General features: G+C 39.7%; 1 protein-coding gene across 7 annotated transcripts in view; it reads right to left on the bottom strand.

Moving 5' to 3' along the window:
- Window positions 1-13,497, bottom strand: part of LOC113513158 (uncharacterized) — a 64,727-nt gene that overhangs the window by 35,135 nt on the left and 16,095 nt on the right. For 6 of the 7 annotated variants that reach the window (XM_052892209.1, XM_052892213.1, XM_052892211.1 and 3 more), the window contains exons 9-21: window positions 12,748-12,884; window positions 11,870-12,001; window positions 10,538-10,652; window positions 8,852-8,918; window positions 8,525-8,636; window positions 7,595-7,679; window positions 6,888-6,987; window positions 6,273-6,340; window positions 5,115-5,251; window positions 3,635-3,974; window positions 3,065-3,185; window positions 1,898-2,065; window positions 786-880 (exon numbers count right to left, since the gene is read on the bottom strand). In XM_052892209.1, the coding sequence (XP_052748169.1) occupies window positions 786-880; window positions 1,898-2,065; window positions 3,065-3,185; window positions 3,635-3,974; window positions 5,115-5,251; window positions 6,273-6,340; window positions 6,888-6,987; window positions 7,595-7,679; window positions 8,525-8,636; window positions 8,852-8,918; window positions 10,538-10,652; window positions 11,870-12,001; window positions 12,748-12,884 (1,677 nt within the window). The remainder of the gene's footprint in view (window positions 1-785; window positions 881-1,897; window positions 2,066-3,064; window positions 3,186-3,634; window positions 3,975-5,114; window positions 5,252-6,272; window positions 6,341-6,887; window positions 6,988-7,594; window positions 7,680-8,524; window positions 8,637-8,851; window positions 8,919-10,537; window positions 10,653-11,869; window positions 12,002-12,747; window positions 12,885-13,497) is intronic. The other variant, XM_052892212.1, reaches the window with a different exon arrangement.

Raw genomic sequence — 13,497 nt, 5'->3', positions numbered from 1 at the left:
CCCTTTCTCTTTATCCCATAAGTAATTCATTCCATTTTTACCAAGTTCCTTTACTCACTCCCAACGTCTCCCCACAAGGGAGCAAGGGATTATTAGCAATGGGGTCTAACAGCTCCATTGCCAGCAATATACCCTACAAGGTTGTTTCAACCGTGAAGCAGTTGTGTCTGTATGGCTGTGTTTCGGTTTGAAGGGTGGGATATGGCGTGAATTTACTGGGTACAGAGGAATAACAGCTGAGTGCTCAGGAATGGCAACGCATGGGGGGTATGATTGGTGAAACAGTATCCTCTGTTATGTCCATGGTACTGCTCACGTCTATAGGCGACGGTTACCACTTTCCATCAGGTGGGCCGTCAGTTGTTTGCCATTCTAAGTTGTATAAAAAATATCCTTTACGCGGTTCTTTCTGAAAAACTTCGTGGTTAATTCTCGTCGAATTCGTTAAGATAGACCAACTTGCTCGCTTTCATCCTCAGCTATCATCTCCCACTGATATCTTGCCAGCATATACCGACAGCGCATGTGGAGTTATCATTCAATTTTCACCCATCAAAAAAATGTTGCCCTTCTTTTTTTCAATTATTTGATTCATACCGTAGGTGGTGGATACCACCCACAATTGCATTCCTAAAGAGGGTTGGCGCCAAGAAGGCGGCCGGTCGTCAAACCAACAGTCAAAACCTTGTGTATTACATCATGTTGACCCCAAATAATTGCGATTACAGCAGAAAGATGATAATGACGGTAAGAAAGAGACAACAGTCGTAGAAACACATACTGACCTGTCCTGTTCCTGTCGAAGTTGCTCTTCGAGCCACATCCTCAGTCGATGGTAGTATAACTGCTGATCCCTCATATGCATCACTTTACGACGTACCTGTGGGGACGCGAACAGTTTCAGTATTTGAAAATATTTTAAAACATATAAACCTGCATTAAAAGTGTTTATAAATTCAGTGTGGCAACGTCGCAATTTTCTGTCAATTTTTAAAATGATTTTAACCTTTTATCGATATTTCTGGTTGATTACTTAAAAACTGCTATGCTACTAAAATAAAATGTTAACCATGCAATATATATATACTTAATAAGATATCATGAACAATTTGACTTATGATAGCAAAAATATATTTATTAATTCAGAGATAAATAACGAAGTTAGGTACAGTAGATTTATATGCAACATATTCTATAATTAACGTTTTACTTCGTTACCACAATACTTTTTAAATACTCAGTTAGAAACATTTAAAAAAATGTTCCATTTATTTATTTTATTTATTTATTTATTTACACTTTATTGCACCAAGTAACAAGACAAATAACAAATACAGTAAATATTAATGAGAAGCGATACAAAAGGCGGCCTTATCGCTAAGCAATCTCTTCCAGACAACCTTTGGGTAGAGGACATTGAGAAAATGACAAAGATTAGGTGGCGCACTATTATATAAATATTATCATATACAAACATATATACACATACATATATAATATATACACAATTAAATATATACATAACATACACATACTTAACAGCACACATGCAACAGAAAAAAAAATGACGAAGGAAAACGAAGAGAGAACACAGGAAAATAGTACTAAAGTGAGAGGTAGTAAGATTTAACAGAGGTTTTGAAGCTAGTAAGAGTTAGAGCGCACCGAATAGAGGTAGGTAGTGAGTTCCATAGACGAACTGCCTGAACAGTAAAGGATTTAGAATAAAAGGAAGAAGAATGAGTGGGAGATTTTTATTCTTAAATATCGACAGAGTATTGCGACGTTGCCACACTTCTACAGGCAAATGTTATGAACGTTTTCAAACAAGCAAATTAAAATCCACATATAAGGGGGAACATGGGAGCGTGGCGCGTGGCGGTTGCGCGGCTGGTACCTCCTTGAACCGCCTGAGGTGGTACTCGGGGCAGAGCGCGCGGCACGGGCGGCACGGGCGGTGCGCGGCGGCGGCGGCGGCGGCGGCGGCGGGCGGCGGCGGCGGCGAGCCGGGCGGCGGCGGCGGCGGCGGCAGCGGCGCGCGCCCGCCCACCAGCTGCATGCACACCTGCACCCGCACCCGCACCCGCACCACACAACGTTACCAACAAGTCAACAAGTCAACAACACAACCCAGGCATTAGGGAGCTCATAAGGATGTTGCCATACATTACTCATAACCGAGTAATGTATGACAAACACAACCCGGTCATTAGGGCCGAGTAATGTATGGCAACATCCTTATATTTTAGTTACAATATCTATATATTGGTCCAATAATTAATATATTAATTATCGGTTATCCAATATATAATATCTCATCTCACTAGAGGGAGATTTTGTACAAAAGTAATTTGCTTGGCCACCTCTGTCCTATTCATGTCTCTACCGTGAAGCAGTTGTTTGAATGACTGTGTTCGAAGGATGGGATACGGCAGTGAATTTACTGGGTACCGAAGAATAACACCTGAGTCCTCAGGAATAGCAACGCATGGGGGGTATCATTGGTGAAACAATATACTCTGTTATGTGCATGATACTGCTCATGTCTATAAGCGACGGTTACCGCTTTCCATCAGGTGGGCCGTCAGCTTGTTTACCAATCTAAATTGCATAAAAAAATGAATATGAAAAACACCATTGAAATTAATATGTATATTAGACCAGTATGGTATGGACGATACCGAAATAGGTATGACCTTTCCGTCATCAATCTGCAGAAAAAAATTAATACATAGACAACAAAGTCTTGACATCAGAGGGAGACACTTTCACATGAGAAAGTGTAGCAGATTCTATTATTCATTACTAAGGTCTTCTCCATCTCTTTCCGAAGGTTCCTGCTTTTCGCCAGCTAAAGCTAGTCCTTTTTAAATGCATCTAGATAATCACGCCACCGTTTCCTGGGCCGCTCTTGGCCGCATTATCCTTCAGTAAGCACTCACGAGGTGGGAATCTTTACCCGTTTATTAAAACCCACGCGGCTAATTTGACCCGTCCATAAGTAGCTAATTATAAAATTTCTAAACATCCTGTATGTTTAAAAATTTTAATCAATTTCCCTCACCGTGGACAGTTTCTTCTGTTTCCTGTAGACCTGCAGCTGTCGGCGGTGCACTTCCGGTAACCGGCGGTACATGGCCATCAGTTTCCGGTCCACCTCCGAGAGGCCCATGTCAACGCTTTTCCTATACAAAGTAATAATATGTATATAATATGATTAAAACAGATCCTAACTAGTCTAGTCCTTCCCCCTTCCCCCTCCCCCCCCATTATGACAAATAATTTTAAATATGCTAATGACAGATTTTGATAGAATTCCTACAGGACTAATCTCGAGCTACATCCTTCCAGATAAAAAAAAAAAAACCAAATCGGTTTATAAATGACGGCATATAAATGACGTGAAAAGTACTGGCAAAACCCCCTAGTGGAAGGTTATGTTTAGCAGTGGACAGTTACAGGCTGATACAATGATATTTAATTATTTATTAATACTTTTGCACACATAAGAAAATGTCTACAGGGTGGACGTACTATCTGATGGCATTCTCTACCAGTCAACCTATATCACACATGCCGAAACAACAGCCTTACTAAACTGCGTTGATCAGTTTAAACGTCACTCAGTGCGTACCTGTCCTGGTGGTCGGTGTCGTCTGCCTGGGCGGCGGCGGCGGCGGCGGCGGCGGCGGTGTCGGTGTCGACGCCGGGCCAGCGGCCGCAGTGGCGCAGCACGCGGTCCATGAGGCGCTCGACGGCGGCGATGGAGCGCGTGAGGCGGCGCACCGTGCGGCACAGCGCGCGCGGCGCCGCGCCGGCCGCGCCGGCCGCGCCGGCCGCGCCAACCGCGCCGTCCGCGCCGCGCGCCTCCACGGCCGCCGCCGCCGCCAGCAGCAGCTCCGACGCCGAGTCCAGCGACGACGACCACGACGGCGCCAGCGACGCCCGCCCCGACCGCGCCTCCCACGAGCTCACTGTAGCACGACCACGCAACCACACTCACTTAATACAGGACACGGCCCTGGACACCACCGTGCTGAATATCATGTGTATTCATCACGACGGACCAGCTGACCTGCCTTTTCATCCTCGCCCATCATCCGTTCACTAGTGCATCGTCAGTGTATACAGTTAGCGTAGGCAGGGTTACCATTCTATTATCATCCATTAAAAAAAAAGGAGATTGTCACTGGACGATTGTTTGTACATGAGAGATATCGAAATAGTTTCTATTTATCTAATGAATTCTATACACCGCGTTTTATGGGATATATATATGGGATGGAGATCATAGGCTACTCTATTCACCCCAGTTAGTAAACATATCATGTACACAGACAAATTCACGAATAAAAGCTAGTCCGTATTTACATCCAAAGAAGCCCTATATATTCTCAAGTTCCTCTAGACCAGTGATTCTCAACCTTTTATTTGTTGCGGCACATATTTAACGATTAAAAATTTGGCGGCACACAAAGAAAAAGATAAGAATTATTCACTTACTACAACACACTGCATAAATAGTTTATGACAAAAATTTTAAATATTTGCAAAATTTGGCGGCACACTTTTAAAATTTGGCGGCACACAAAAGTGCCGCGGCACAGTGGTTGAGAATCACTGCTCTAGACTATTGTTACTCAACCATTTTTATGTCGCAACCCACGAAAAAGCCAAAAAATTAAGTAGAAGTCTTGCGATCCCGTCATTAAAAAAATTATATAATAATATTTTAATTAATACGTGAATTTACTAGGTACAGAGGAATAACACCTGAGTCCTCAGCAATGGCAACGCATGGGGGGGTATCATGAGCGAAGCAGTATACTCTATTATGTCCATGATACTGCTCCTGTCTATAGGCGACGGTTACCACTTTCCATCAGGTGGGCCGTCAGCTTGTTTGCCATTCTAAGTTGTATAAAAAAAACATACTAAAAATAGGGGTGGTATTACAACCTCTAATTTTATAGCAATATAGATATTACACCTTTACACCCTGTATAGACTTGGAAGCAGTACCGGTATTTCCCTAGTTTACTAAAAAATATATGGCTTAATTCTCTATATGTACATATACTTTACATATAGAAACTGTTGTTCTATAAACTTACAGTCGTCGAAGTCGGCGTGGAAGTTCGAATCGCTGTGTTCACCGCCCTCCGCGCCAGTTTCCACTTCCGCTTCCGCTTCCGCTACAACGCTCGCTTCCGCTTCCGCTTCCACCTCTCTTGACATCGAATCTGGCGGCCTTTAGACATTTACATTTATGATTATAAATTTAAAAATTACTCGACTCTAACGAAGCACACAAATGCAAGTTTTCGTAATCGAGTCAGGATTCGATTACTTTTTTAACGTCAACCAAAATACAGTAGAGCAATGATTCCTAAAGTGGGTTCTACGGAACCTCTAGAGGTTCCGTAAAAAGTCACCAGAGTTCCCTGAAATTATTTATACAGTAAAACAATTTCATTTTTCACATTATAAGTTAAAGGAAACATATAAAGTGCTAAACTTTTAAAATATTTCTATTTATTTATTTATTTACAAGAAACATGATAAGTGTATAGACGTTAACAAGAGATATAAGTAGTCCTCATATTTCGTCATAATTAGGAATGCAAAATTTAAAACTTAAAAAGAATAAATGTTAATTAAATGAGTCATTAAAAATAGCAATGTCGTATGTAAAAAAAAAAAAGAAAACAAAAAGCAAATTTATCAGAAAAGTCAAACACTTGTCAACAATAAAAAAAAAAAAGGAAATATCACTGTCAAATCATGGACTATTGACAACAGCTAATAAAAATGTTTGTTCTCTCTCTGTTCCATTTTTCATCTTATATCGGTTACATGTGCAAATCATTAAAATAAAAAAAAAAGATGATAATTTAAAAGAACTTATAAACAAGTCTATGTGAATAATGATTTTTTTTATACAACTTAGAATGGCAAACAAGCTGACGGCCCACCTGATGGAAAGTGGTAACAGTCGCCTATAGACATGAGCAGTACCGTAGACATAACAGAGTATACTGTTTCGTTCATGATACCCCCCATGCGTTGCCATTCCTGAGGACTCAGGTATTATTCCTCTGTACCCTGTAAATTCACGCCATATCCCACCCTTCAAATCGAACTACAGCCATGCAAACACAACTGCTTCACGGTTGAAACACGAATGGGACAGAGGTAGCCAAGCAATCGACTTTTGTACAAAGTCTCCCTCTGGTCTGATAGTTTATCTGTGGTATATATATAATACTCACTTGGCCCCGGTACCGTCTCCCTGCTGCAACTCGTGACCTTCCGCTTCTAGCTTCACGTCGTTCGGTGCCTGCAATATATTACATCAGTTTAAGCAACTTGGAATGGCAAACAAGCTGACCGCCCACTTGATGGAAAGAGGGGGGAAAGGGATTGTTAGCAATGGAGTTCGACATTGCTAGCAATATGCCTTATTAGGTCGACCTTCACGTGGTGCCCTCTGGAAACCATCGAGAACAATTCTTGTTGAATTCGTCACGATGGGCTATGGAACCTAAACCTGATGGAAAGTGGTAACCTTCACCTGTACAAATGAACATAAAAGAGTACTATGGACATAAAAGAGTGATAGATATATACTGCGTCGTCCGTAACACCTTTTATGCGTTGCTACTGTTTAGGGCTAAGCCTGTTATGCTTCTATACCGTGTAAATTCACTGCCCTCACCTTTCAAACCGAAACACAACCATACAAACAACAGCTTCACAGCAGAATTACGAATGAAACAGAGATGCCCAAACAGACTACATTTTGGTCACTAACTCAACACATTTAATTATAGTTCTTAGATTGCATATATATTAATAGGAAAAAAAGAAAAAATACATAGATTTACCTTGTCATTGTCTGTGACAGGTTCGGTTTCCTGTTTGGACACACTGAACTCGTTCACCGCTTGCATGATACCGAAGAATGATATTCTAGAATAAAACAACCTAGAATAAAAAAAAATACCTCTTTAGAATTACATTGGCATTAAAAATACATAAGTACGTTCATGGTCATAATCGCTAATGGGGTGGGTAGTCACAGGCATCTTAAAACTTTTGTCTCTGAGTACATTTTACTGAGTGTACAAGAATCCAGTGTGGCAGGAAGCGAAAGTAGGTTTACCTCCTGCCACGTTTGGTTAGCTCTTTAACGGATTTTTTTTCGAGCTGACAAACAAGCATATGAACCACCTGGTGGTTAGCAGTTACCGTAGCCTATGAATGCGCGCGTTTATATGCGCGTATTACATGCGCGTTGCCAACCCTGAAGAAACATCTTTACTCCTTTTTTGAAGAATCCCACGCTATAGCCTTTTGGAAAAACCTTCATTCAATACAAAGAAATTCATCCCATAACTTGAGTGTTTGTGGAAGGAAACATCTTTGAAACCGCGCTGTATGCAACTATCTAGACGTGGTGTGGGTTATAGTTTATTTTAAATAAATATGTACAACAGGCGAGCTTAACTCTGTTAGAGTTCTCTTCTAGAAGACTGAGTGGAAATAAGCACTGATTACTAATTTAAGTTTGTAAGGTAATAGGAATTGATACCTGAGCAGATGGCGTCGTTGCTGAGCACACAGGGTCCGCGGAGTGCGGCACGAGCAGCGGTGGATGTAGCCCGCCCACGCGCTCACTGCATGGTTACATACAATAAAATCTCTTTATTTTCAGGTATATACCCATAGTTTACATTTTTATATTATTAATTAAATAAACTATTATTATTATTATTAAAATATACATCAATTATAAAATACCAATTTAAATTATTTCGTTATAAAATCTCTTGTCGTCAGGTATGCTGTGAGAAATACAGTCTTTACAATATGATTACTTGTTGTCATTAATCTGTCATGAAATTTTGCCTTATAATTACGTAAAATAGCAAAAAAATCATTAACCCTGCTCTCTGCAAACATGCCAGACGCACTACACCGCCGTGGCAAGTTGAGCATCGCTCGGAATGCGTTATTGTATTACACACGCAGTGTGTTATAAGCCCATTTCGTATAACTATACCATAACTGGCTGGTGTAGAAAGCCTGACAATAAGACTTAAACAATGTCAATTTGACTACCTCCAAACAGTGGTTAAATCGTCTAGCTAGCAATGTTTTAATTAAACAAACATTAATATTGAGACGTGTTAAAATATTTTTTTAAATTGACACTAAAGTGCGACGTTGCTACAATTCAATGAGCTAATTAGACAAACGCTCCAAATAATTTTTACTTTCGCTCGAGACTTGCATAATTTAGAAAGAGATGTGTTGATTTTTTTAATGTCAAATAATTGAAGTGTGAACTTTTCATTGGTATTGCTATAGATAAGGAGAAGTGGAAAAAGATGGAGGAGGCTTTTACCCTTGGGGACCACGGAAGTGGATAAAAAAAGCTATAATAATAAATAATAATAATAATAATTGAAGTGTGTGAGCGAGCACGTGACTGCGTGTACGCGTGCGGACGTGTACGTACAGTGGGCGGGGGCGGTGCGCGCGGCCACGTGCCGCAGGCGGCGCGCGGTGCTGCAGCGCGGCGCCGCCACGCGCCGCCTGGCCGCGCCGCCCTCCGCCGGCACCGTCTCCACCTGCAACACGCATCAGCAACCACCTCACACCACATGACGACTCAATTACACTCTCTTTATCTTAAGAAACAACGCATCTTAATGGAACGTGTTATGTGTACAAAATGCGTTGTAACCTGTTATTGGTATTGACCTTTCCAATGCTTTTTGGCAAGTACCTATTATAAAAGATGATCATAGCCAGATAAGGCTTTTTATATTATTTTCGGACTGACCTTAAACGTCATGGTGGACGCAGCCTTGAAACTCTCTAAAATCTTGCAAAACCTCTCTAGTGCATATCTGAAAACAGATTAAAAAATAAATAAATAATCAAGACAATATAAGGAGAAATTTTGCCTCACTCTGCGTGTTCTACCGCTTATACAACGGATTGTGCTCAGAGGAATTATTCAATATGATGCCCACGGCCACTTTCTATCATCGTACGGCTCGCCATCGGCAGGGAGTTCACCCTCATACCCTACAGCCTAAATGGTCGCGTACAACGCGGTTTCAGAGATGCTTTCTCCCAGGAACACTAAGGTTATGGAATGAGCTCCCTGCCGAGGTTTTCCCGAGAGACCACATCATGGGGTTCTTCAAAAGGGGGGTAAAAAGGTTTCTTCAGGATCGGCAACGCATGCGTAATACCTCTGGTATTGCAGGCGTTCATAGGCTACAGTAACCGCTTACCATCAGGTGGGCCGTACGCTTGTTTGCCTACAACGAATCGAATATAAATAAGCTATCAGAACCAAATAAATATTCAAAGATATTATAATTCTTTTTTTTATTATTAGGGAAGCAAACGAGCGAACGATCCACCTGATAGCGGCTACCATTGCCCATAAACATTTGCAACACGAGAAGAGTTGCCTGTGCGTTGCTTGCCGGCCTTTTAAATGTTTGTAGGCACGTTTTTGAAACGCTCTATAATATATAGAAAGGGGGAAGACTAAAGATGGGAGATCAATTCACAACCCAAATGGACGAGGTTAAAATAGACAGGACGAATGGACAGTTAAAATAACTTTTAAATATTGACAAATAATTCAAATATATCAATATACAGGGTGAAATTGAAATCGTTATTGATACATAAAACTAATAATTTATCCGTGCATTGCGTTCATTGCTGAACATAGGCATCCTCAAGACTACCTTTCATGAGAAACAATAATTCCTTGTAACTGTTAACAATTGGGAGGGATTTGCTAGTAGTCGCTCCGCTGACGCTTTTTAGTCTGCTGTTCTGTTTAAATAAATAAACAAACATTGTTTATTTATTTAAACAGAACTTAATTCTAATTACAATCACAGTACCCATGCAAATGTAAAGTTTTCTTGTACATAATAATTTGAAATGAGTAACTGTTGAGTTTCTTGCGTATTTTTTTTTATACAACTTAAAATGGCAAACAAGCTGACTGCCCACCTGATGGAAAGTGGTAACCGTCGCCTATAGCAACATGAGCAGTATCATGGACATAACAGAGTATACTGTTTTGCCCATGATACTACCCATGCGTTGCAATTCCTGAGGACTCGGGTGTTATTCCTCTGTACCCAGTAAATTCACGCCATATCCCACCCTTCAAACCGAAACACAGCCATGCAAACACAACTGCATCACGATTACAACATTCCAAACTCAGCAATACAATTATACAAAAAAATACGATTTAAAAGAGCTTGTAAACAAGCCTATTTGAAAATATCTAAAGATTATATCTATTCTATAGTAACAAATAATAATTTTTGGTCGGAAATTGATTGCAAGATATCACAAACATTCTGAGAAATTCAAGGTACTGTCCACGTGTATAGGCGACGGTTACCACTTTCCATCAGGTGGGCCGTCAGCTTGTTTGCCATTCTAAGTTGTATAAAAAGAACAGTAGGATAGAAGTACTACTAACTCTTTCTCCAGCGGCCGTTCGAACTGTCGACAGAGGCAGACGTTGTGCACGATTTGTTTTGTGATATCGCTCTCCTGCGCCAATAGTTCCAATTGCTCGTGCAATATTGCTGCACCTGTTTGAGTAAAACATTTCATTGTTAGTAAGCTCTCGCAGTGTATGTATTGTGAAGTTAGTTTATTTTATTTTCATTGTTTCCCTTTATGTGCAAAGGTTTAGAAGATGTAAAATGTGCTTTTGTAAGTTCAATTACACACACACACGCACACGCATCCGCATCCGCACTCGCACGCACGCACGCGCGTTCACACACACACACATATTTATTATGTGTGTGTGTGTGTGTGGAGTGGTGGAGTATATATATACTCCACCACTATATATATATATATATATATATATATATATATATATATATATATATATATATATATATATACTCCACCACTCCATCAGTCCACTGCTGGACATTTGCCTCCCTCTTAAGGGGGTTTTGCTAGTAGTGTCGCCATGCTTGGCAAGTAGGTTGGCAATCGAATTTACGCTTTAGTGGTATTTTAAAAGGAACTGTGCTGCCTATAATGTTGTACTACTATATCTAATGTTATTACTCTAAGTTTAATTTAGTTGATTGTAAGTATTAGCGATGTCAAGTGTATTAGATAAATCCTCTTTTTATTTGTGAAACCTTGTAATTTACTTTTTGTCTTTACTGTCTTTTTTATTATACAATTTTTATCTGCTTTTCTTTAACAAAAAAAAAAAAATAGAATATTAAATTAATAGATAGGATTAGAAATAATATCGCCACAAAATAGACTGCAATAAGATTGTCTAAAACTAAACACATTTTTAAAAAATAACTTTTTTTTTTTAATTAATAAACAAAAAATTGGCATACCTAATAGGTACGTAGCGAAAATATTTATTGCCTGAATACCTGAATTTGACAGAAAGTGATCTCTGACTACCCCTCATCTAATGGTATTTGTTATTTATTTATTTATTTAGAATATAATATATCAAATGGAGACGAATGTAATGGACAATACAATGCATTTTATTTATATTTCTTTTTATTATTATTTTTAATAAGGCATTTCGCGACCGACTCTTGACCACAACAGAATATCAGTGTTTTGCTCTTTTAAAGGCAAAGCAATAAACTGAGTTGTGACCATTTTGTGTTACTATGGCACACGCATGAAGGAAGGGAACTCTCTTTTGCTGTGTATTATGTGTATGTTTTTTTTTTAATTGTAATTTGTGTGCTGTAAGTAATGTAAATAAATTATTTATCTATCTATTCGATAATAAAAAAAAAGAACTTACCGTGGTCCCCGAGCTGCAGCCGCCGTAGACGCGCCAGGTCCCACTGCTCGGGCTGTGCTGAAAGCGCAGGCTGCGCGGCCGCAGACAACTGTAGCGCCCGAACTAAACCAGCTGCGGCCGCAGTGCTGCCACCTGTACCAAACAAACACTTTATTACTATTTCTATGATCTGATACTGGTCAATAGTTTATATTCACACAAATTCATTATTTATACAGTTAAAGTTTTTGGAAAAAGCAACAGCCGAGTTTTTCGCCCGTTCTTCCTGGCTGAAATTGCGTCCCAAATGGGCGGCAATGAGAAGATTTCAGGAAAGTTTTAGTAAATAAATATTTAAAAAGTATAAAGATAAAGTAAGTATATACAAAGATGAAATGATATAGCAATTAAATGAATATATAGAAAAAAAAAACAGACACATACAGAATTGTAGATAATTGAAATAAAGATTGTAAGATATTGCCCTAGCGATAAGATATTTTGTACCTTTGTTCGGAATTTCAATCTGTATTTACGTTATTGTATTTCACTTGAATAATTCACTTGTCATTGTATATTTTTATTTATGGTGCAATAAAAAGTTAAATAAATAATAATAATCCCAATTAGTCTAAAACATCTCAGACGGTTGGTATTCCGAGGTGGCTCACTTCCGGGAAAGATGCAGAAAGCGGTACCCTTAGACACTGCCCGCATTGTACGCCGGTTTCTCTCCCTGGGGCCCTGAACCCCGGCCGACTGTGCTTCTACCGGGGGTTAGTTTGCCATCTCCTCTCCTTAACAGGGGAGATGTAATCTTTTGGCAAAATTTAAACAATAATTATACATTTTTGTGGGGTGGGATGAAAGCGAAAAGAGGTAGGCGTGGCAGGTAGTACCGTGCGCGAGCGCCCAGACGAGGCGTGCGAGGAGCGCGGCCAGCGGCTGTGCGTTGGCGGCCAGGCACACGCACAGGCGGCAGTGGCAGCCCAGCCGCACGCGCGACACGCACGCGCGTCCACGCGCCTCCGCGCTGCTGCACACGCACACACTTATTATATACACGTAAATAAACTCGTTTGACATTTATTCATTTGAATTTGGCGCGCATTAGGTGTCAAATCCAATTGTCAGAATAACATATGTCATTCATTGTCGTTCTAGAAAAAGTATCTACATTTGAGAACAAGGAATTACATAGGAATGACAAAACTGTCAATTCATAGCACCCTACCAAGTTCAGATACAACCCGCTTTGCACACTTTTTACATAAACTGTGTCGAATATATAATCTAATAATGTTAATGAGCAAAAATTTTACATACACATTTTCTATACACTAGCCTGTTATTAATTCAGAAAAATAGCAACAGATCGTGTATCTTTCGTCCTTTTTTTACTAATTATATTCGCATAAGAAGAAAGGAGACAACCATATGATTTACAGTTTTTATTTTATCACTCCTTCTATGTAATTCCTTGTTCTTAGATCTAGATTTACTATTGTAATATAAATGTTTTAAAATTATTTTTAATTGGTGAAATAATTGCTTAAAACGTTGCTTCTCTTTTCAGGCGAGTTGTGTAATATCAACACGTTAATAGTGGTAAAGTTGTAAATTCGGAACAATTGTTAGTGATAACAATT

This window comes from Galleria mellonella, unplaced genomic scaffold, assembly GCF_026898425.1.
Source record: "Galleria mellonella isolate WM207_F2 unplaced genomic scaffold, CSIRO_AGI_GalMel_v1 utg150, whole genome shotgun sequence".
Classification (NCBI taxonomy): domain Eukaryota; kingdom Metazoa; phylum Arthropoda; class Insecta; order Lepidoptera; family Pyralidae; genus Galleria; species Galleria mellonella.
The sequence above is the reverse complement of the archived record's forward strand: the minus strand, read 5'-3'. Positions and strand labels throughout refer to the sequence as shown.